The sequence below is a fragment of the Miniopterus schreibersii genome (genome assembly GCF_964146895.1).
Source record: "Miniopterus schreibersii genome assembly, chromosome: 4".
Taxonomy (NCBI): domain Eukaryota; kingdom Metazoa; phylum Chordata; class Mammalia; order Chiroptera; family Miniopteridae; genus Miniopterus; species Miniopterus schreibersii.
In genome coordinates, this window is record NC_138105.1 from 39,961,838 (window position 1) to 39,987,013 (window position 25,176).

The 25,176-nt window shown below is 37.6% G+C and overlaps 1 protein-coding gene across 4 annotated transcripts in view; it reads right to left on the reverse strand.

Annotated features, from left to right (window-relative positions):
* The window catches only part of INPP4B (inositol polyphosphate-4-phosphatase type II B), a 528,611-nt gene that overhangs the window by 52,598 nt on the left and 450,837 nt on the right, over nucleotides 1-25,176 (reverse strand). For all 4 annotated transcript variants that reach the window (XM_081135695.1, XM_081135696.1, XM_081135693.1 and 1 more), the window contains 5 exons: nucleotides 22,314-22,470; nucleotides 6,131-6,303; nucleotides 4,818-4,941; nucleotides 3,477-3,594; nucleotides 1,202-1,342 (listed from right to left, as the gene is read on the reverse strand). In XM_081135695.1, coding sequence (XP_080991821.1) covers nucleotides 1,202-1,342; nucleotides 3,477-3,594; nucleotides 4,818-4,941; nucleotides 6,131-6,303; nucleotides 22,314-22,470 — 713 coding nt within the window. The remainder of the gene's footprint in view (nucleotides 1-1,201; nucleotides 1,343-3,476; nucleotides 3,595-4,817; nucleotides 4,942-6,130; nucleotides 6,304-22,313; nucleotides 22,471-25,176) is intronic.

A 25,176-nucleotide genomic window follows, 5' to 3' on the forward strand; every position in this document is an offset into this window, starting at 1 on the left:
TAATTAAAATGTCAAAGGTTAAAGACAAAGAGAGACTTAAAAGCAGCAAGAGAAAAGCAATTAGTTACCTACAAGGGAGCACCCATATGACTGTCAGCTGATTTCTTTACAGAAACTTTGCAGGCCAGAAGGGAGTGGCAAGAAATATTCAAAGTGATGAAAAACATGGAACTACAACCAAGATTGCTCTACCCAGCAAAGCTATCATTTAGAACTAAAGGTCAGATAAAGAACTTCTCAGACAAGGAAAAGCTAAAGGAGTTCATCACCACCAGGCCAGAACTACAGGAAATGTTGAAGGGTCCTCTTGAAGGAGAAGCTAATGAACCAAAGAATCTGACGAACTAAATAGATCCAGGGCCATTGACACATGCAACAGATGATCATATTTCAGAGGAAAGAGGGAAGGAGGGTAGAGGATGGGAAGAGATTAACCAAAGAAATTATATGCATAACCCATGGACATAGTCACTAATGGGGTGAAGGCCTGAGGAGGGAGTGGGAACGAGGTGGAGGTGGTCAATTGGGGGGGAAAATGGGACACCTGTAATACCTTCAGCAATAAAGATAAATTTTAAAAAAAAAAAAAGAAGAAAACCTGTCCAGTGCCCGTCAATAGACAAGTGGATTAAAAAGCTGTGGTACAGGCATACGATGGAATATCAGTTGGACACAAAAAAAGAATGAAATTTTATCATTTGTGACAGCATGGATGGACTTAGAGGGCAATATGCTAAGCGAAATAAGTCAGAGAAAGACAGATGCCATATGATTTCACTTATATGTGGAATCTAAAGAGCAAAGTAAATAAACACACGAAACAGAAACAGACTCATAGATACAGACAACAGACTGATAGTTGTCAGAGGGGTGGGAGTTGGGGAGCTGGGCGAAAAAGATGAAGGGATTGAGAAGTACACATTGGTAGTTACAAAGTGGTCATGGGGTCTAAAGTACAGCACAGGGAATACAGTCAATAATACTGTAGTAACTATGTATGGTGCCAGGTGGATACTGGAAATATCGGATGCACCCTTTGTAAAGTATGTGATTGTCTAACCACTATGCTGTATACCTGAAACTAATACAAAATAATATCAAATGTAAACTGTAACTGAAAAAAAGTAAAAATAAATAAATTAAATTAATAAATAAGTAAGTAAGTAAGTAAATAAAAAGAAAACCTAAGTACTAATCTTACCTCTCAGCAAGAGTTTGCTGTTCATTGATTCCGACGTTGAAAAGTACGGGATACACATGAAGTAGCTGCCCTTCTTTAATCTGTAAAGGTAGAGACTCGAACATTCTCGCTGGAAGCTTCACCTCCACCACGTAATGTTCGCTGAATAAAGTGGAGGGTAAAGAGAAGGAGCATTGCTTACTGTACTCGTTTTTATGCTGTTTTAGGTTCTTTGGAAACAAACAATAAAACGGTTGGAATACAGCACTGATTTAGGTTTTTGGTTGCTATCTGCTTATTTTCTGTTATTAATTCATTCAATAATCATTTCATTCACTTCACTACTAAGTTGCTTGGCATAGAGGATTGTTTACATGTTTGATTTCTTTCCATTACTCTGAATTCCTTCAGGAAACGAAGAATTTTTTGGTTCATTTCTGTATATCAGGGCCATGTTCATAAGAACCTCAATCTTTGTTTTCTTGATTTAGTTATTTATAAAACCCAACCAGCCCGGCCGGGCATGGCTCAGCAGTTGAGCGTCGACCTAGGATCCAGGCGATCGGGGTTCAATTCCCGGTCAGGGCACATGCCCGGGTTGCAGGCTCCATCCCGGGGGGTGGGGGGGGGGGTGCAGGAGGCAGCTGATCAATGATTCTCATCATTGATGTTTCTCTCTCTCTCTCTCTCTCTCTCTCTCACCCTCTCCCTTCCTCTCTTTGAAATCAATAAACATATATTAAAACAAAAACAAAAAATTTATAAAACCCAACCAGTATCAAGAATAACAAAGTAATTTAAGGATAAATTTTTTAATATAGTGAATCTAATATGCCAAATAATTTGTAACATTTTTACCACTATGGCCTGATTGTTATTATCTTGATGACCCTGCCTATTTGTGACTGCCTTATGAAAATGCAATAGCTTCATTATTTAAGGCTAAACTTTGGGAGTTCTTATCATTTGCAACATTAGCATATCACAGGTACTTTTTTTGGAAATTGGAAATTTCCATTAAAAACTACTCCTAGTGTTTAGTGTTGAAAACTTAAATTAGGATTCACAAAATATGGTCAACAAGAATAGCTACTTGTATATTTTGAAACTTGACATCTGATGCAGTGTGAATTGAATATAGAAATGTAGAGAGTTTTACCCAGAATTCAGGAAAATTCATGTGATTCCAGGACTATATAGACTGCCAGGATTGTCATACATGTATTGGGAAAAGAAAACCAATTATCACAGCACCATTTCTTTGAAAATTGATTTGTTTCGGCACCTTTGTGGAAATTGGCTGACCCTGAAGGTAATAGTTTATTTCTGGACTCTACGTTCTGCTCCTTTGCTCTATATGTACATACTTATGCCAGTACTTATACTTAAATGGCAAATTAAGCATTAGTTGGCAGATGAAATAGTTTTATGAGAATGTGTTTTTTCTTTATGTATAAGAAGCAGCCACCTTCATTCAACCATGTATCTCAAGCCATCCTTCACACAAAATTTAAAATAATTATCATACTTTTACTATAGTCAAAAAAACAAGATTGGTTTGAGCTTAGTCTCTTCTTCATCTCTCTCTAGCATGAACGGGGCTCTCTAGGGTACATTCACATTTATTCATTGTGGCCTGAGAATGTTTTCAAATGGTTAAAACTTGGAGGACTTCTGATCGAAATGATTTACCATAGGATATAATTTTTCTGTTAGAGCTCTACACTACATACCATCGTTTTCTTATTTCTGATATTCTGCCTTCCATATGCTGACCTTCAAAACTATTTATTTAAAACCATTCTCGGAAATCTCAGTCTGAGAGTGAATTGTCAAAAATAATTAAGAAAAATGGTGATATATGCCTCTGACATAGAAATACATCTTTTCTAAAATGTTGCTGCTTTTAACAGAATTTAATATGAAGTCATCTCAAGAATTATGATGCTATTAACCAAATGATTCCAGCAAAAGTAAAAAGTAGAAGTATCCAGAGCTTTACACTAGATAAAGCACAAAATGTTCTCCTCATGCAAGCTGTTATTTTGAATTCCTCATATTTCACAGGGAAGCAATACCATACCCACCTCACTACAGCACAATTTACAGTCAGGAGACTTCTAGGAGTATTTCAAGGCCTTCCCCTGTCATGTCACCTACATTTATTTCTCACCAACAAAGAAAAGGGAACAAAACAAAAATATCCAAAGCAAACCTTACTTCTCCTTAGCTCCTTTGTCAAAAGTCAATATGAATATCTAGCAGAGCTGGTTTTTAGGAAATGGGCACCACTTACCGTCTCCCTGTTATAATGGGCAAGACATCATTGGATTTGGCTTCAATTATTTTAAATGCGACTTTCTTCAAATCTGAAATGCCAACAGCCATGTCCTCCAGCATTCCTATTTCATCACCTGAACAGGGAAAGGAGCCTGGTTACAAGTATACTGTTTGAAAAAAATGTCACTGGGTGGTCCACCTCACTGCTGGAATTTGTTCTAGCATTTTAGTAAATGAGTTTCTGAATGCAGTGAATCCATTCTCAGCGATTTTCCTTGGAGATTGAAGGTTTTTATCAGTGAAATAAGAGCCATGCCAATGGACTCCAGCAGTTCGCGGGCTCTTTGAGGGGAAGGAAGAATGTACTCATTTGCTGGGAGGCAGGAGAAATATTTTGACTGTTGTATGAAAAAAAGTGTCGTGCAGATATCTTTCCATTGGCAGGACTGATATTTGATTTCTAGAAATAACAGAGATGAACTGAAGATCCTACCAAGGCTCGTGATAGTTTTATATCTTAATACACTAACAAATAAAGCCTAAGAAGGAGATAACCAAGTAAGGTTCAACACCAAGTAAAAATAGAATGTGAGCCACATACATAATTTTCAATTTTCTGGTAGTTCATATATTTTTTTATTAATTTTTATTGATTGATTTTAGAGAAAGAAGAGAGAGAGAAAGAGAGATGAGAGGAACACTGATTTGTTGTTTCATTTATTTATGCATTCATTGGTTGATTCTTGTATGTGCCCTGGCTGGGGATCGAACTGGCAACCTTGAGGTATCAGAATGATGCTCTAACCAACTAGTCAAGTTTTTAAAAGACTAAAATATAAAGGTGAAGTTAATTTTAATAATGTATTTTACTTTAACTCAATATATCTAAAATAGCATTCCATTTATATATCAATATAAAATAATTAAGTATTAATATAAAACTAGTCTTATAATGTGGTATACACATCTCATACATACTGACTTGGACTAGATACATTTCAAGTGCTCAATAGGCACACCAGGCTATGTATTGAACACTGTAGTTCTAGACATTAGAGGGTTGGGCTTTAAAAATCCAGTTATTGAAACTATGTTGGCAAAGAGCCTTTTATATTAAAAAAGCCAGATGGCTGCTTAGGTCTCCACTATGAAATAATCTATAATTCTCTTTTCATAACATAATAGGGGGGTACAGTTACAAGGTGAATGCAAAAAACAAAAAGTTACATCATTTCTGCCATGCTTAATGCAATAAAGTATTGTTTCTCATTTTTATGTTTAACTGAAGGACCCAAGGGCCAAATATCCTATGACTAGGAGTATGACTTTCACATGTACCAAAGCCATCCATACTCACTGTATGTGCTTAGCAGTCCTTCATATTGTACTATCAATCCCACCGTGTGAAGCTGCTGGAGGAAGCTGGGGTCATGCAAACTTGTGTGTAATTTGATGATAAAACCACAAACCAATCCAGCAAGCTAAAAAACAAAACAACAACAACAACAACAAAACACATTGAAGAAATTGATGGGGGACTGAAAACTTTAATTTGAAAACATTGAAGACTTCTGAGGCATTAGAGATTTAATTAAAATTTTTCAAGTACATGTAGCAAAACTCTTTATATATCTATGTTGAAACAGTTGGCAGTCTTTGATCAAGGGGAAGGCAGCATTGTGAAAGAGGAAAGAGCATGGGCTCTGAGTCATATCTTCAAATCCTGTCTCTACTCTTTGCAGCAGTAAAACAATAAAATATTATTTATCACGTACAAATGTTATTATTTTTAAAAATATTTTTTGTGCTAATAGAATAAAGACAAGAGTGCTCATTTCAGAGTCACTGAAAAGATTCAATGAAGAAATATGTATCAGTCAGAGCATAATGCCCAATGTATAGCTCGTATGTCACTGGAGCATCCATGAAATAGTCGGGGACAGGGACAGTTTGGTCAAAATATTCCATTTGTCTGGAATGTTTAGAAAGAGAGGCCTGCTGTCTCTCTCTCTCCCTGTGGCTGTCTATAAACTCAATCATGGGGAGGAGGCAGAAGGGAAGAAGGAAGCTCCCCCACCCCGCACCCCCTGCACAGCCACTGTGATGGAGGCGGGCCTCGGTGTCATGGATACGGTTGGGTATAGATAGGTAAAGAAGTTGGTCCTGTCAAACCTCCCATCCAAGCCTTCCTGCAGGCAAATTTATTTTTATAAACAAAAGAGGGGACCATTATGAGACCTGTCCTGGTATTTATGAGGGAGCTGTATAAATAGCAGGTTACAAACAGGCCCCTTTGCCAGTCCTAGCTGGCCACCTGCTAGGAAGTTGTCCCTTTCCTTCCACTGTGTCCTGTGTGGAAGATCCCAAGGCATGATACGATGACAGCATGGACGACCCATCCTTCACAGACTTTCTGTTCCACGAAAGTTGTACGTCTACATTTCAGAGACTTAACCACCTCTTTGCAGAAATAAACACTAAGGTCTTATAAACTGTTTCCATGTACTTTTTGGTTCATATTTATTATGAATAAGAAAAACTGGGCACCAAAACTGTCAGGAAATGATCCCTTTAAAAATAAAACTGCCCATGGACGACCTCTGTCCTCACCAAGGATAGAAGTGAACAACCCAGCACTGTGCTGTGCTCACAAACACAAGGGGCACCTACTGCTTGGCTGAAGACGATGTCCCTCCTCAGAGTCAGCATCAGACACTGGGGCAGGCTGTATGCCAGCTCTTGAAGGAGCACGAAGGTCAGGGACTGCTTGGCTCGGTTCACCACTTCCCCCATGCAGTCCTTCAGGGTCAGGATGAGGGGGTACAGCTGTTCATACCAGTCCTCTGGGAGGGGAGAAAGGGGGGTAAAAACAGTGGGATAGGTGACGGAAGGCCTTGCAGGATAGAACCAATTTATTGTTTTATCAATCAAGTTATACATATTATTAAGGATTCACAAACATTAGATTTGAAGATTTCCAACTGAAATCCCGCCTCTGAACTTCAGATGTCTGTAACCAGTCGCCCACTGGAACTCTCCACTTGGGTGTACTGAACATATTTACATTAGAACCCCTCTCCTCTTTGCTCATCTCTAACCTGTGCCCTGCCTTTATCTTAGTGGATGTTGCCACCAAACTCTTCCCATGCTAGAAACACAAGTTTTCCTGGACTTCTACAGCCTTCATCTTTACTGGATCATTAAATTAGTTCTACTTACTGTAATAGCGCATCAACCAGTCACCTCCTTCCCCTCTGCAGTCAGCACTTATCACTCTTCTTGGATCACTTTCTATTCCACCCCCTAACTAATGTTTCTCCTTCCAGCCATACCCCACTCAAATCCTTCCTCAACAGTGTTGCTAGAGGCAGCTTTCTAAGCCTTTTGAATCCCATCCCATCACTCACTCTCTGGTTTCCTTCTTAACATATCTTTAAAATATGAAAGCATTCAGAATAAAGTCTGAATGCAGAAGAGATCCTCCATTATCGGACCCCTGCCTACTTGTCTAGTCTCATCTCTCAGAACTTCGTCACTTGCAGCTTAAATCTCAGTGAACCAAACAACGTGTTTCCCAAAACCTGCCCTTCTCTTTCATCTCAGGGTCTCTGCAAACCTTGTCTCCAATCCTCGCCTTTCCTTTGCTTATCTCCCTAACAAACACTTTATCTTATCTGCAGATTCAACTCGAGATTTCTCTCCCAGGATTTCCCCCAAACTAGCATAAGTAACTTAACCCATTTACTTAAATTTGGGTTGAGTTCACTTCCTTTCTTGCCCATAGCAACTTCCTGTCCCTGCTCTAGAACTATCTATGCACTGTTGCTCAGCAAGAAAGGGAGCTCACCAAGGACAAGGGATTTATGTTTTAATCACCACACCTCTACAACCTAGTATAATGTCTAACATATAACAGGTAGTCAATCAGTGTTAATCGAATGTTACAAAAAATATAACAAAAGTCTTTTAAGATATGGACGAACATAAGAAAAATCAAGTTTTTGACAGTATTTGGAATTTCAGTAGGTTTTTCGCCAAACCAAGATACAAAGTTGGAATCCTCGGTACTTTTGGCATGTCTAGATAGTTACAAAGTTTTGGCTTTGGCATATGATATAGATATGATCTTCAGTGTGTTAGATAACCAAAGCTCTGACAAGTGTCAAAAGTTACAAATTCCAGACTGTGTGACATTCCATTAAAATATAAATAAATTAACAGTATGACAGATACAATTTAAAGAAATGAGTGCATGCTGAAAAATTAATTATGAATCAGTATCTGAAGTGATATGAATTTCTCCACACAGAAGTATACGTTTCATCATGAGTAATGTCAGTGGTCAATAACCAGTTTAGACCTTGGAAGAGAGCTATAGGCAATGATAAAAAGAATCATAATCACTATGGTACCATGTCTGCTGTCACTTATTTACTTTATGTTGTGGTGTAATAAACTAAATGAAGTAAAGCAAAATGATTGGAAGGGTAATTAACGACCTCAACTTAATAAAAATATATGCTCTTTTTAATACACTATTAAATGTTTATGTGATGCTATGATGAACAACACATTTGGAACACTGGAAGTTATTTAAAATATTGTACAATTAAGTGTTATGCTATGAATAAAAACAATAGAGAAAGGGGAACTCAACGAGGTCTAATAAATCTGTAATCATGTAATAAAGAACTCAGTTTTGGGCAGCCTGCAATGAAATACGAACAACGGTCCAATTTAAACAAGCATTGGTTATCTATTGATTCTTATGTAAATACTACATATAAAAAGACAAACAAATGGACTGGCTGACATATTTTAGAAGAAAGGGGGGGCAGGAAGAGATTAGCCAATGAACTTATATGAATACATGCATAGCCCATGGACAGAAAATAGTTTGGGGGAAGGGGGTGGGAGCAGAGTGGAAGGGGTTATTGGGGGGAGGGGGTCATCTGTAATACTTTCAACAATAAAGATACATTTTTTAAAAAGGGCAAATGTAGAACATCATTTAGTTTCAGAATAAAAGACACCAAGAAGAAATACTCTATATTCCCAGTTTTTTCATATTTATATTTTCTCTCCCATTCTCTCTCCCATTCTTTTATTTAATTATTGTTCCCAATGTGAATGTATAGACTAAAATGTGCACACACAAGAAAAAAAAAATTCAATACATTGACCCAGATATAGATCTTAAAAGATAACAGACTACAAATCAACTTTTTGTGCTTAGGTCTGTAGACATCGGTTTCTACTAAAGAATTCTGACATGAACTAGAGCTTGAGCAGCAGGTGGCGCTGCTTCCTCAGGCTGAAGTAGGAGCACTTTGTCACTGCATTCAAGTACTGATTTAAACGTCTTTATACCCGTGTATAGTTCCTAGGCAGCATTTGTATACTGTTTAGGCACCTTGCACCAGGCTATCCTGTGTCAAGTGGTCAAAAACGTGGTCATGACTGTGATATGCCCTTTCTAGTTAGAAAATGGGAAATTGACTTGCATCTACCTTTTTTCCCTTGTCAGATACCAAGTGACCACTTAAATTAAATTAAATATGGCTGTTGGGGTTTTTTGAAGGTCTTTCAAATAGGAATCATCACAGATTTCTTCATTAGCATCAGGATAATTTCTTTATTCGTTTCTAAACCTATCCTCACACTTATTTGACCAGTTGCTTCTTAATCATATAAATTGCAATCAGATAGTAAAAAAAAAAAAGAAGAGTCTGATTTCTAGTCCTACTAGAGTAAAAGTGAAAACCTGGAATAAATAAAAAGAAATATTCTGATAATCTAAACCTAAGAACGTTGTTAGATACTTGTCTGATATACACAATATTCCAATGTCTCCATTTGCAATAATTATATACTCTTTTTATGGCTAAAATTTAAGGAAGATGACAGTGTCAGAAAACATTAGTTATGAATGAGAAAATTATACGTTTTTGAGCATGATAGAATGTCTTAAAGATAGTAGTAAGCTTCTTATGGAGAAGCATAAGAGAGCTAAAAATACTTTTTTTTCCTAGAAAAGAAACAAAGTTCAGCAGAGAAAGAAAAACTGCCCCAGCAAATGCAAATTGCAATGACTCTGGTTTTGTTCCCTGTTACTACTCACTCAGTGTGAATTTCGGGTTCTGAAATAAACACAATGTGGTAAGACAGGCCTCATAAAGGGCAAAGTCAGGTCATAAAGGGTCTTTTTGCTCCAATGAGCAGCCAAATCACTTTCACAAAGAAACAGCAAATGCTCTAGTTTTCTCCTGAAAAATATTTTTTTGGGAAAAGAAAAAAGCTGCAGCTTTTGACAGTCTTGAGATCGTCGTAGGTTCCCCCTCACCTTCGCATCTCTCCATACATCACGACTGACATGGTGTTTATATTGTCCTCCTGATAAAGCCATTTCCTAAGAGAGATGAAGTGGATGTTCATTCTGCCCTATTTAGTCCAAGTAGGAATCCTGAGATGCATACATCAACGTTTCTGAGCTTAGTTTCTTCAAGTTTCAACTACGATTTTACACACACACACACACACACACACACACACACACACACACACACTATCGTCGCTGCACCAACACCTCTCCAGGAGCTAGGTGGTCCAGTTGTCACTAAGTGCCCCCATTTCTGATTCTATCACTGGGCTTTGATTTTCAGGGACAGAGGAAAATACAAAAAAGCACATTTTAGCATCTGTATAAAAACTTGCTGAAACTCCTTAACCCTGAGACCGACAAGCAGAGTTTTTCCTCAGGAAAACAAAAAGCGTGTGGCTTTGCTGAGCTTTTCCTGAGCTTTGTGAAGTGTGCTGGAAGCCGTCCAAGTGGAGCCTGTTTTCCAGCTGTTTACTTGTTTCTATAATGTAGTCAAGTGAAGCTTACTGAAGGCTTCCAAGAACGAATGCCAGCGCCCCCCTCACCTCCTCCACACACCATCTATTTCCTGTACAGGATGTTCACGTCCTCTGAGCTCAATGACACTTATGGCACTCAGGAGACAAATAAAAGAGCCAAATACCAACCAACTGTAGCAGGGCATAGTGTTTTCTTTCCAATTTCTTCTCAGGTACTTGGTCTTCTTTGCTCATTTTAAATAATTAACTTCAAACAAGCTTGTAGCCATTGTGGTTCTTGTTATCACAAATTTTCAGACATAGGGAAAAAAAGAGAAGCCAAAAGATTGCACGCCCATTAAATTTTATGAAAAGAGATAAGAAATGAGCCCAGCTTTGAGGATTCACCTAAGTTAAGAAGATGATGAACTGTGACACCAGGTGGTTAGAATGGTCTTTAAGGAGGGTAATCAAATTGCCAAGGTTGTGAGAACAGAGACCAAACCCACAGCCAACAGGGCTTTTATATTATGCCCAAATCTCAGGTCGCACAGAGCAATGGCAGTGGGTGAGGGATAGCGATATTCCTGCCCACAGAGTCCTTGCTGCTTTCGAATGGCCTGTGTCCCACGTCAACTCCGGTATGGCAGCCTGTGTGCCTCTTTGAGAGAAGGCCCGGTCTTTTGGGTGCAATTTTACAACATGAATTTAGGGGTCAATTAATGACAAGACTTCCTCTCCAGACACCTTACAGCTAAACTCCTTTGTATGAGTGTAATACAAGCAGCCAACTTGGGTCATAGAACCTGCTCATAGGAACTGCCTCCAAATATCCAGAAGTATCGCAGGGTTCTGGAGCACAGAAACAAGGCTGGGCCAGAGCATAGGGAGAGGAAAGCACCTGCCGAGGCTTCATGCCTGGACTGCCCTCCCCGGCCACTCCGAATACCCTCCCCCACGTCTTCCCACTCCTTGCCCACCTCCATCATCCATCTCCTGGCTACGGTCCAGGAATTAGAAATCTATCTGCATATATCTTTTGTTAACAAATACTAACCTATCTTCCTTACATCACTTTTTTCTCCCTTTTTTCACTGTCACGGTGAGAAACATACTCATTTGTTAGAGAAATAGAACCTCTTAGCTATGAGGTCTTATGGGCGATACTAATGCTGATAACTCGTGGCCCCTTCCCCCAAGAAGGCTAAAATATAAAAGGGAAAGCAAGAGGTATAAAATCATGCCTACACTATCAGTGAGTGTGGAAGCGCTACAAACCATGGGACAGTGGCAAACATGTTTAAGAGCTCAGAGGCAAGAGGCAAGAGAGCACACCTCTGGTGAGAAGATCAGATGTTTCCTGGTTGCCTCCTTTACCGAACACTTGAAAAATGTCCTCGGTGGAGGGGGTCCAGGGAAGCTGACGACCTGCAGGCAGCGAGCACCTGAAAGCGAGGCTTTGTAGGAACAGAATCTGAGAGGGGCACCTGGTTTGATGATGCCAAATGCCATAAACAGGTGCCATAAACTAGAGGGGCTTTAAGGGGGAATAAGGGAGGCAGGAAGGAGCTGCGATGACTCAAGAACTTGGAAAAAGATGAGTCAAGTGGAAGAAAATGTTGAGCCTGAAGCTATGGGGGGGGGGGGAGCAAACCAAAAAAATGGAAAGCTAGGAGGGCACTCACCACAGCAGGGATAGAGGATGGGGTAAGCAGAGATGGGAGAGAAGGAGGAAGGCGCGGAGTTTGTGTGAGCAGAGAACTGAAAGCTAAGACGCAAGGTCAAGTCTAGAAATAACGGGTCTCACGCAGGGCAAAGGGAGACACGCTTTACGAGAGCCTGGGAGTTATGCTGCACCTTCCTTCATCTCTACCTCAGAGAAGTCTTTAAGGCACCAAGGATACTCACACAAAGCACACATGTACTGAATGTACTCAATGCCGTGTCCACTATACCATGATCCAAGGTAAGTGGCTGAGCTGCGCACCTTCCGGATGTATTAAGAAATGGTTGTGCTGTTCAACTGGAGACAAACTGCGATAAGAAGAACAAAGGCAACCTTCTCTCATGTCAAGGGAACCTTGTTTGTTTAAACCCTGCCAGCCTGAGAGCATAGTGTCATAAAACTTACCAGTCTTGCTCTTAGAAAAATAGCAAAGGAAATGCATCAACTGATATCCTGGTTAAATTTCTCATTTCGTAGCACAATGTTGAAAGCCTTAAGTAAATTCTGCTAAGACAGTTTCCGGGAACTAAATCCATTAATCAAACAAGCTCTGTATTTGGTACAGCACAGGGTTGGAATGGGGGGGTTGTGCTGTATTGTGAGGAGTCACCTACTCACATGCATTGGGCTTATTTGGCCTTTCGGCCTTAAAAAAACTGTAAGCTCAGGCCTCTGGTCTACAAATATGCTGAGCATTCAAGAATAAGCTGCATAGGTCATACGTCATCGAGCAACCTGAAATCACCAAAACATCTGCATCAGAGAGCTCTTCTCATTTAAATTTTGTCCTGTAATTAAAATTGAGAAGAGACAGGGAGTGATATGATATTGAGTTGATTTAAGCCTGATTGTAGCCCAGGCATCCAGAGGAGGGAAGAGGAGGTGTAGTTTATCCTGAAGTGAACTAAGGGAGTTCAGTCATTTTTCTAGAAAAGTTCAAGGCAAGTGAAATATAGTGCACCATTTTAAAAGAAATACGTCTACAAATACACCAAAGCCTCATGTAAACAGATTTAACTTATAAGTGCTGAGTAAGTAAGCAAGTAACCAAACATAATATAAACAGCACCATTTCTCTCTTCCATCCTATAACAATCTGCCCCAAAGTTCCCAGATGGGAGATGGGAGTCTCTTTTCTCTGTCTATCCCACTTTCCCTGCGGGTGTGAACATCAGCAGATTAATGAGAAAGTTAAGTGAATTTTCAAGTGTAATTATGAATACATAGCAATACTTCTGCATAAGATACAATTCCATAGAAAACCTTTAAGAGGTACGTATGGGATTGATTTTTATGAAATAAGCTCATAATGTCACAAAATTGTGTCTGACAACACAATATTTTGTTAGAAGGGTGATAGTAAAAAATTATCCATAGAGAGAAAGATTGGAGATATTTTTCCCTGGAAAGAACAGAAGCAGTGTAGCCTAGTGGTTAAGAAGGCAGGCTGTCAACTCAGACCACCAGGGTCTGAATCTTCACTCTGCCACTAGAGTAGGCATGACAGGACACAGGGGATTTCAGCTTTCTAATTCTTCACCCATTAAGTGTGTACAATTGATCCAATAAGTGTTGAAAAAATTAAATAATACAGGCAATATTTTTTAAAGTTTTTAACACATATTAAGCAACCCCCAAAATGTTAGCTATATCTTTAAAAAAATGAAACAATCATAAATTTACATGTCACACAATGTCTCCCACCTATCTGTGTTTGTTTCTTATGCTCACCATTCTCTCTTGTTTCTAAGAGAAATCCCATAAACTCCTATAGCTGGGGCTTTCTCTCTGTGTAATAGATCTCACCTCCTCTCATCTACTTAAGAGTGTCCCTCAAGCAATTCTCTCCCCTTCTTCCTACATTATCAATATTTATTCTATTACTGGATCATTCCCATTAGCACATAAACATGCTATTGCCTCCCCATCTTTAAAAAATAGCCCTCTCGTCCAGCCGGGCGTGGCTCAGCAGTTGAGCATCGACCTAGGATCCAGGAGATTGTGGTTCGATTCCCGGTCAGGGCACATGCCCCACATGCCCGAGTTACGGGCTCGATCCCCAATCGGGGGGCGTGCGGGAGGCAGCCGGTCAATGATGACACTCTCATCATTGATGTTTCTCTCTCTCTCTCCCCCCCTTCCTCTCTCTGAAATCAATAAAGATATATTTTAAAAATAAATTAAAAATAAATTTTAAAATAACCCTCTCTTGACTCTCCTCTCCTCTACAGCTGCCACCCTATTTCTCTGTTTCACAGTGAACCTCATCAAGAGTTGTCCATACATGCTGTCTGCACTTCCTTTTCTTCCTCTTGCTCAACCTGCTCTACTTGGGTGTTAATCTCTTTCCACTCTAATAAAGCTACTCTTGTCAATGTCACCAGTGACTTCCACACTGCTCAACCCAAAGTCATTTCTCAGTCTTTGTTTCACTTAATCTATCAGCAGCGTTAGGCATGTCAATCAGTACCTCATGGAATTCTTTCTAACCCTGGATTTCAGAATATCATTCTCTTTTGGTATCCTTCTACCTTACTCACCATACCTTATCCAGCTTTGTTGCTGGTTCCTCCACTTCTCTTTGAGCTAATAAAATTGGGATGTCTCCAGTTGTGATCTGTAGGTCATTTCCCATTCTCTGAAAAATTCAATCCTTTGTTGACATTATTCAGTTTCATGGCTTTAAGTACCATGGCAATTTCTAAATTTATATCTTTAACCTGAACCTCTCTCCTGAATCCCAGATAGTTACATCTAACTGCATACTTGATATTTCCATGCAAATGTAACATGTTCCAAATGAGCTCCTATTCCTGACCACAAAACCTGCTCCTTCCACCCTTTAGTTATGTTAAGGCCGAAAATTGTTAAGTCATTCTTGACTCCTCCCTTTCTCTCATTCTCCCAAATCATCAGAAAACTCTGTTGGTATTACTTTCAAAATATGTACTGGATCCAAATACTTTTCCTCACCTCCACTGCCACCTTCTTAGTCCAAGCCACCATGATATCTCACATAGATAATTACATTAGCTTTCTAAATGGTCTATACTTGGTTCTACCCTTTCCATCTATAGTCTAATCTGAACATAACAGTCCCTGTTAAAATTACATCATATAAGGTTAATTCTCTGCTCAAAACTCTCCAATTGCATCTCATTTTTCTCAGAGTAAAAGACAAAGTCAATACGAAGGACCTACATTCTCCTTCTCCCAAGTTATTTCTTTGAATTCATCTTCTCCTTTCTCTCCTTCACTTTATTCAACTAAAACAGGCTTCCTTATTGCTTCATGATTATGGTAGGTACATATCTGCCTCAGTAATTTTGCACTAATTGTCTTCTATACCAAATATATCCTTCCCTCCTTATACACATGCCTCACTTCCTTACCTTCTTGTGTCTTTGCTCAAACATGAACTTTTCAATGAAGCTTACATTGACTAGTGCACTAAACTTCAACTCCTGCCCTCCAACAATAGTCCCAAACCTTCTTACTTCACTCTATTTTTTCCACAGCATTTGTCACCATTAACAATGCCCTTATTTCTTATATTATGTTTTAAATGTATCTCTGCTGCAAAGAGATAAACTTTAGGAGGGCAAGTGTTTTATCTGTCTTGTTCACTGTTGTATCCCCAGTGTCTGGTATAGTGCATGACACATAGTAGGTGTTCAATTAAAATATGTTAAATGACTGAAAAGAAAGGAAAAAATAACTTTAAATAATGTGGCATCTTTATTATCATAAAACTTTAGACTGAGAGCAATTTTAAAATTTTGCAGATGATATTTATTTTACCAACAAAGGGAGGTCCAGAGAATTTACATGATCTGCCAAAGGTCATTGTAGCCAAATAAGTAAACTGTGGTCTTGCCAAATATCTTGGCTCTGAGTCAAGTGTTTTGTTACGTCATAGTTCATTGCACAATTTTAAGGGAAACATTATTTTTTTGATAAGAGCAGACACTCAAAAATGTCATCATGTAAGTTATTATTGGAATTCTAAGTTTACAATAAAGATATCCATAGCCCCTTTTGTTTATTGTACCCCAACTATACTTGAATTAAAAAAAAAATCTGCCAAAGCATTTGTTGTCAGGGCTTATAGCTGGGTACTTTAGAAAAAAGTATTCAATGACATAAGATATTTGGTCTTTCCATAGTGCATTTCTCTCTCTTTTTTATTTTTTATTGTTCAAAATATTACAGATGTCCCCTTTTCTCCCCATTGACCTCTTCTACCTCCTACTCACCCCCCTCCCCAGTCCCACATTACACTATTGTCTATGTCCTTGGGTTATGCATATAAATTCTTTGATTAATCTCTCCCCTCCCACCCCACCTTCCCTCTGAGATTCGTCAGTTGATCCCTGCTTCCGTGTCACTGAACCTATTTTGTTCATCAGTTTATTAAGTTATTTAGAATCCACATATAAGTGAGATTGTGTGATGTTTATCTTTCTTTGTCTGGCTTATTTCGCTTAGCATAATATTCTCCAGGTCCATACACACAGGGCACTTCTTGATATTTTTATGAAGACAAAAAAAATACAGGACAAGCAATAAGATGAATGGATAAATACATAGATGTTTGAACACACATTCCCAAAGAGTAGTGATTAACAAGTATATTTCAATGCATAGTTTTTCTAGTGATGTTCCTCAAAGATCTGTTTTTATCTCTGCTTTCCAATCATTTTTATCCAGTACTTCTGTGAATAGACAGAAAATATTTATAAAATGTGAATAAAATAAACCTGGGTCCGACAGTAGATATGATGGATGAAAGAAATAGGTATTTATTAGAGTGTACTGCAAAGTGTATTATACTGTGGTCATGGGTTTAGAGATCAATCTTTTCAGTAGAATTGAGATAGACTGTGTCTTAATCTCCTTGTGCCCCTAATATTTCACAATTTCTAGCACACAGTGGTGCTTAAATATTACTTGAATCTGGAGAAGCCTGAAAGATAGGTCAAATTTAGCAAGATTTATGGATATCAGTGGAATTCATAGTAAAATGTGGGCTGTCAAAGTAGCTAATGTGAACTAAGATCTCATTAATAGAATGAGATCTAAAAGAGTGGCCCTCCTGTGTCACTCTACCTGCCATGCTATTCCTTTGAAAAATGATCCAAAAAAGTGGCAATTCAAAAATGGACATGATGATGGCTTTACGATATGTTAGGTGATAATGTGGAAAAGGGGAAGTAAATATGTTCTGTTTGGGGCAGAGGGTTCGATCTGGGCCAGTGGATAAAATGAAAGGAAGCACATTTCAATCAACATCTGGAGTCTGCCACTCTAGAAAAAAAAAACGGGTTTCTATCAGTGGAGATGTGTGTCACAGGTTAGGTGAGAATTGGCAGAGAGAATGTAGGGAAGCTACTTAGCATAATTTAGGAGGTTTAATTACAGAATCTTTAAGGGCACACGGAAGTCTAAGATTCTGATATTTCCTGATTTTATCCTTGAGTCCTCAATTTATAATGAATGCATGCAGTAGATACTTATAAGTATGTTTAAGTGTATGAAAAATAAAAGGGCCATCTTGTTCATAGAGAAAACATGTAAATACATATAAGCCAAGAATGTCTGGACCAGTTACTCTATTATTTGTGTTCAGAGCAGTAGGGAAACTTTTACTTCTTTCAGTACCATTGGCATTAATCATGAAAAGAAATTTATGAAGTAAGATATATTGTAAAATCCTGGACCTAAAACAAATGAAAACCCTTCAAAACCACAGATTTAAAACACTATTAAGTACACTGTAAAAGGAAAACCTGCAACTTGAAAAGAAAAATATCTGCAGGTTAGAAAGGAACGTAAAACGTGGATAAAGGGAGCAACAATTCGGAAGACCATCGGTTTAACTATGTCAGATACACACTAGCAAAACCAATACAAATTACAGCTACCATGTGAAAATAAAGGCTGGTGTGAAGAAAGAAAAACTGACTGTCAAAGGGGTGACTTGCCCGGCCGGGAGTGGCTCAGCAGTTGAGCCTCGACCTAGGATCCAGGCGATCGGGGTTCGATTCCATGTCAGGGCACATGCCCAGGTCGTGGGCTCGAACAATGACTCTCTCATCATTGATGTTTCTATCTCTCTCTCTCTCCCTCTCCTTTCCTCTCTCTGAAATCAATATTTAAAAAAATAAAATAAAATAAAAAACCTTTAAAAAACAAAAAACAAACAAAAAGGGGTGACTTACCCTGTGAGATTTCAAAATGTAGACCAAAAGAAAACATAAATTAACAGAATAAAATTCCAGAAATTAATTAAAAACATTTGCTGAACTTAATATATAAGGAAAACAAAACAAAACCTAAACATGAAGAAACAAATCATCAATAAATGATGTTGTAACAAATGCCTACCAGTATGTACCACGTCTTACATTCCAATAAATTATAGATCACTCAGATCATTCTCTGACTCAATACATTAATTAATTGTAAAAATAAAAAAATAAAATGGCTTTTCTACCCCACCTATGGGCTGGGGATAAACCTGGGGATCTTAGAGAAATCAATTTTATTATCATAAATAATATATTTTTTAAAAAATATGTTTTTATCGATTTTAGAGAGAAAGGAAGGGTGAATGAGAGACAGACACATCAATGTAGAGAGAAACACCAACACTGAGAGGCTGCCTCCTTCACGGCCCCTGCTGGGACCGAGCCCGAAACCCGGGCATGTGGCCCTACCTGGAATCGAACCTTGACCTCTTGGTGAACTGGATGATACTCAATCCCTGAGCAACACTGGCCAGGTAATCAAAAATAATATTTTCAAATACAGTATTAAGTCATATAATGTCAAATTTCACAATGAACCAGAAATTACAATATGATAGTTTTCATCCAAAGTAGTATGAAATCAGTGAAAATATATATGCCTGGAAAGACTGTAGTTAAAAGGATGCTTTTATATACTGATGGTGAGAGTACCTGTTGTTAAAAAAAAATCAAAATGTTCCTATCTACGTAGATGTTGGTTTCTAAATTCCGGTTTCCAATAAAAGACTCCAGGGTTGCTTGTAAATGGCTGAACCTAGGAGCAGGGCAGGGAAAATGCACATGAGTCTAGAGATCTCATGGTGTCAGATGGTAAAAGAGTGAGTTAAAAAGATAAGAAAGTAAGGAAGGGAATAAGTAAGAAAAAAAGAGAGTCAGTAGCCTGTGGTGGGGAAAGCTGTCAGAAGGCCACTGAAACCAACCTGGGAGAGCGCCCACTGGCTAACTCTGGAACAACTTGAGCCCAGAATAAATAATAATAGTATTGGGTTATAAACCAAAGAATAAAATAAGTATTCATGAGGCCAAAGTGATATAAAGAAATAATTGTATAAATAAATACATGGGAGGGAAGGGATAAGTCTTTTTTCTCCACTTCTAGCATCTACACGTTTGAAGATGCTTATGTGTTAATTGCAGAATTTAATTAAATACCTAAAATGGTGGTTTCTTTTTGGATAATTAGTGTCTGGTCATCATAATCTCATTTACAGAGAATGTCTGTCAGGAAATATTCAGAATATAATGATACACAGGATAGCAAGAAGCACATCTGCATTTATAATGTATATACCAGCTTAGTTATAGCATGAGTGTGTGTGTGTGCACGCATGTGTATGCACATGTGTAAACAGAGGAAATGTTTAAAATAATTATGTCTGACTGAAATAAAAAATAAAAAATCGCATATAATCCTATTTGTTTTTCTTTGAAAATTTTCTAAATTATTATTATTTTTCAAATAAAAATTTAAAATACAGGCAAATTTGGGGGCACATATCATCACTGAAGGTATATCCCAAATACCTTTATCTAAAATAATTTGGGGGATAGGATAAGTAAATACATAACTTAGGTTATTTATTCCCTTTATATTATTAGTTCAGAAAGCCACTATTAATTTCTCTACCACATTGCTTTATGTGTCAAAAGTCAGGTAGAAAATTCAAAGTGCCTTCTCATCCTATTTTAAAAGCAAGGGAAAATAGTTATTTTATTAAGTATTATTAATTTTATTAAATAATAGAATTTTTATTAAATAATTGAATTAATAAATTTCACTCCATCTATGCAATAGCATCCATAATATATTTAAGCATATTTGAGCACAGATTTTTTTTTTAAAAACTTCTATTTATATAGGTTAAGCATCTTCTCTTATGTAGCAATATCCTCCTCAAAATACCCGCTCAATATGCAATTGCCTAATCCATAAAATGTTTACAAAGTTTAAACTTGTTATTATTTGACAATATTTACTATGTTAAATAATTGCCAGACCAAAGATTATAACTCATTTTACCCAATTAAATAATGTCTTATCTTCTTAAAATGTTTACAACCCAAAAATGGATGAAATAAAGCTGGATAATAAAATTAAAATAGTGCAATTAATTAGAGAGCACTATGTTGTGATTTGACTCTAACATTCTACAAAGCTAATCTAGTTGTGAATTTTACATTGGCAGGAACTTCTATCTGGTTTTACTGCCTCACACTCAAATGAGAGTGACTCATCCAATCTTACAGATTTTTCTACCAAATATCTTTACTTTTTAAAATGTGATTTTGATCACATGGATACAATCTTCATATAAAATATAAGATATGAATAAAAATTGTATAATTTCAAATATTTTGGAACTCTGTTATCATCAAAGAGAAGTTTGGGGATATATCAAAACAACAACAACAAAAAATGTGACAAAATCTAGTATCCCTTATCTGATTTCTGCTAGAAAAATGTTACGCCTTGAAAACCCATCAATGGACAGAAAAAGTCACTAAAATAGATTCTGCTTCCTTACCTCATTTTCCAGAGCACAGTGTAGTATCTGGCTCATAGTTGATAGCCAATAAATGTTCAATTAAAGAAAATGGAAATATACTATTTTTATGGCATACATTATGACAAACTTTCACTCTGATTCATGTAAAGTTGTGGAACTGGACTAGATTTATTAACTAATAAAACTGATATTATTAAAAAAGAAAATCCCCACAGAAGTTAAACCAACTAGGTGTGAACATAAAGAACATTAGTATAAACTATCCACCTATGTCAATGTACCATAGAAGATCAAAATCACCAACAATAAAGCACACACACACACCAAAAAAACAAAAAACAAACAAAAATCTGTAGAAAGCCATAGATTCAAAAATTATTTAGAAATGATTCTGTTAATCAAGTGATGAAAGATTGATGTTTCACATAAGTAAACACCTGATGAAAATGCAAATAATGAAAAATAAGGAAAACAAATTGGAAAAACAAATTTAATTTTATAAGCATCCACATTTTCTTATAATTCATTTTCTTAAATTAAAAGGAAAAGCAGATTGCAGAAGAAGTGGGTAAGACACTATTTATTCTCTCCAAACGCTTACAGTATCTAGCAAAAGGGCTGGGGCAGTTCTAATAGCAGTTCTTACTATTGTAAAAGAATTAAAAAATAAATACAGATGTTTGTCTTGGTTTTTGTTGTCAAAATGAATCAAATTACCAAAACAATTTTAATAAAAAAGCCATTTACAGGGACACAACTATAGTTAAAAGTTTGATTATCATATTTGCTAGTCAACCTTGTAATGAGTCATACATTTGAAATTATTTACATACTTGTATATCTATAGACACATACATGATATACTCACATGTGTATGTTTATGTATGCATGCATGTGTATGGGCGTGCACATGTACCCATAAAAATCTAGACTTATAATATGTCCTTGGAATAATGCACACACATATTATTCTTATATGGAATCAGGCCTTCTTATATCTTTTTGAAATAATTAACAAAAATTATCCCTCGGAATAAGGCAAAAAGCATTTTCTCTCTCATACTGCATTCTTCTCAGGCACTGTTATGAGATATTGTGTCCTGATATCTCCCTCAAAGTTCCTAAGTTTTAAGATCAGATGCTTGCTATTCTTCCTAATAAATTCTTTTGGAGGAATGCATAAAAGTAGATTAAACTATGTCAGATTCTTTAAAAGAAAACACTGTTCTTCTATGAGAAGGTTATGTAGCAAAAAAAAAAAAAAAAAAATGAGCATTGCAAGCAGTTCTGAAAACGCAACTGAGATGCAATTTGATAAATAGCCTTCCATCACCCAAGCCGGAGCGGTGGAAAAGCATGCTATCAGCACTTTCATCAAAGGCACTATTGACTCCTCTTTTTTTAATCTCATTTTATCACGACTTTCTCATTTTGTTTACTCAGTCAATGATTGGGGAAAAAAGTTTCCTTACCCCTTGGATGAGTTAGAGTGGAGTCAGCCACAGAAAGGTCCTGCTCTCCGTCTTTGCTGCCCCCGCTGCCTTCACTGCCACCATCGCTCTCGATCAGCTTGTCCACCATAGCGATAATGCAGTTCAGGCTCTTCCCCACGTTGGCCCACACCCTGTCCTGAAAAGAGCATAAGTATCAATACACATTTTTATTGCAAAACCAAGATAAGGCAAAATCTGATGAATCCATTTTAGAGAAGCAAGTAGAGGAGCAATCATAAGAATGCAGACTGAGGGACTAGCTCTAATACTCCCATTAATTTGGCTGGGCTATGGATACACAAGAAATATATTTTCTCTTAATAAAGCAAAATTTAAGGGTTATAAATCTTTTTATTTAGTTATTTTTCTCTGTCATGAAGTAATGATAAACTACCATATGATATTATTCCATAACTGAGCTCAAAGTATGAAATCTTAAACTGGATATACCTATTTTCCTCACCAATACTTAGTAAGAACGCAAAGACACCAATATTTTTAAAGAATGCCCACCACATGCATTAGAAATTTGTGGGTTTTTTATTGTGATAATATATAAAGTTTACCATTTATACAATTTTTTAAGTGTACAGTTCAGTGGCATTAAGTACATTCACACTGTTGTGTGACTATCAGTATCACCCATCTCCAGAACTTTTGTGTCTTCCCAACTAAAACTTGCTACCCTTTAAACATGAACTCATTCTTTCCTCCCTAAGCCCATGGCAACCATCATTCTACTTTCTGTCTCTGTGAATTTGACTTCTCTAGGAAATGGAAGTTCTTAAAGTGCGGTCTCCAGCTAATGGGAATAAACACTGTTATTGAGGGGAAAAGGGAGACAGGATTGCTCTTAATTTTCCAGATTAGCTTTGTATGTGAGATAAATTTTCAGCCTTCTTCCTGTTGCCCATGTTGAGAGATATTTTGCATTTTGATTAAAAAAACAAGCAGTATTGCATGCTGCCTTTCTTTTTTATTTAACCCTCACCTGAGGATATATTTATTGATTTTAGAGAGAGATGACTCCAACCCAGAGATACATTGAGGTCTGCTACTTATATCACCTGGCATATGAACATAAGCTAATTTAACCTCCAACACCATCAAATAAGTTTAGTTTTAGAGATAAAGAGATGTCAGGTAAGAGATGCTGAATAACATTCAATGTTAAAATGATGTAATTGGACTAGAAATTCTACTTGACACCAAAGACTCAATTGTTCACCCATGAGCTCCCACAGAATTGTGGTACACAGTAGGAATTCCTCTTTGTGAAATTACCAGAATTTGGGAACAAGCTGGACAAAGAAAGGTCAGGAGAAGGAGATCAGGAAGGGTCAGGTAGAGGTGTGTGTCACCTCACAGGAGCAAGATTCAGTTCCAGTTATTTAAGGCTTAAAAGTGAACCCAATGACAGATTCTGGACTAAGATATGACTCTACAAAAAGGACAGGCTGGTCACTCATACCCTTAAGTCTGAAATAAAGAGTGTCCCATAACCAGTAATGATGCAATCACTTGGCTAAAGGGTCAATCAGCTTGGGTCAAGGGACATTAGTGGCCAATATAAGAGAGGACAGTGTCAGTATCAAGGCCAAAGCCATTCATGTGACTGGGATATAAAGAGGCAGTGGATTACAAGGGGGAAAGATAATAATTCAATTACTAGGAGACTGTGGTGCAAGATAATTATTTTAGAACTGGGGATCTAAAAATGGGTGGGCAAGATTCTTGAAGGAGAGCCTTGAATATCTGATTTCTCTCCACTTTCCATAATAACTCTGTGAAAACATGCACACAAAGGAAAATAACCAGCCAAAAGCCATTCTTGTCCTGATGATTATTACTCACTAGGTTGGTTCATGAGGGACTTTTTCTTTTTTTTGCTTAGATTGCTGGTATGGCTGGGGCTTACTCTACTTTCTTCCCGAAGATCACACAATTTATTTCAGACTATTCCCATAAAGAGGAAGGGCTGGTTAGCAGGGAGAAGACAGTGGGAGCATAAGGAATGGATAGCAATGCCTGGGGCTTCCAACTCCTGTCTTTCAGGCCAGGGGAACAGCCTTCAGATTCTACTTAGCTCCTCAGCCACACGAGAGGTTTAGAAACACAACAAGACAATACACAACAACAACAACCTATCAGAAAAACAGATTGCTGCACCTTTTCCCCTGAAAATAGCAGCCACTATTCTGCTATCTCCTGTTATATGAAAAATATAATGGAAAGTTGGTAGCTTAAAAGTCTAACTTTTATTAAATGGAGTCTAACTGGTATACTTGACCTTAATGGGGTCTTCAGACAACCCTGCTTCTTAGAGGTGAAGTACTATAAACTTTCTGGCAATGAGGATACAGAGTCCACAGGGAACTAGCAGTCATATTTATTCCATTCTGAGTCAGGTGCTGATCTTGGTTCTTATTTATTTCTGGGTTAGGACCTAAGCTCATATGAAGGTCAAGCTCAGTAGCAATAGATGCAAAAATCTGGTGGATGTAGTAGTGAATAGTCAGGGGGACATTGCACCTGGCAGAGTGTGGCAGAGTGAGCCATGAGGGAAGGGGCCACGGTGCTTACTCAGCCTGCGGCACATTTATGATCTTGGTAGCATCAAGAGAAGTCCTGACTGCTTTGGATCAGCAGTTAAATTTTAAAAAAAACAAAAAAAAGTTCTGCATTGCTTCACTGATCAACTTTTCAAGGTCATCATTTTTTGAGCAGCAAGAATGTGAAGATTAATATGTGAGTCACCTCCAGAGCTGATATGGGGATCCAAAGTAGCCCTGTTGTATCTATAGCTCCATGCACAATTTCCCATTTGTCATTACCAATTTCT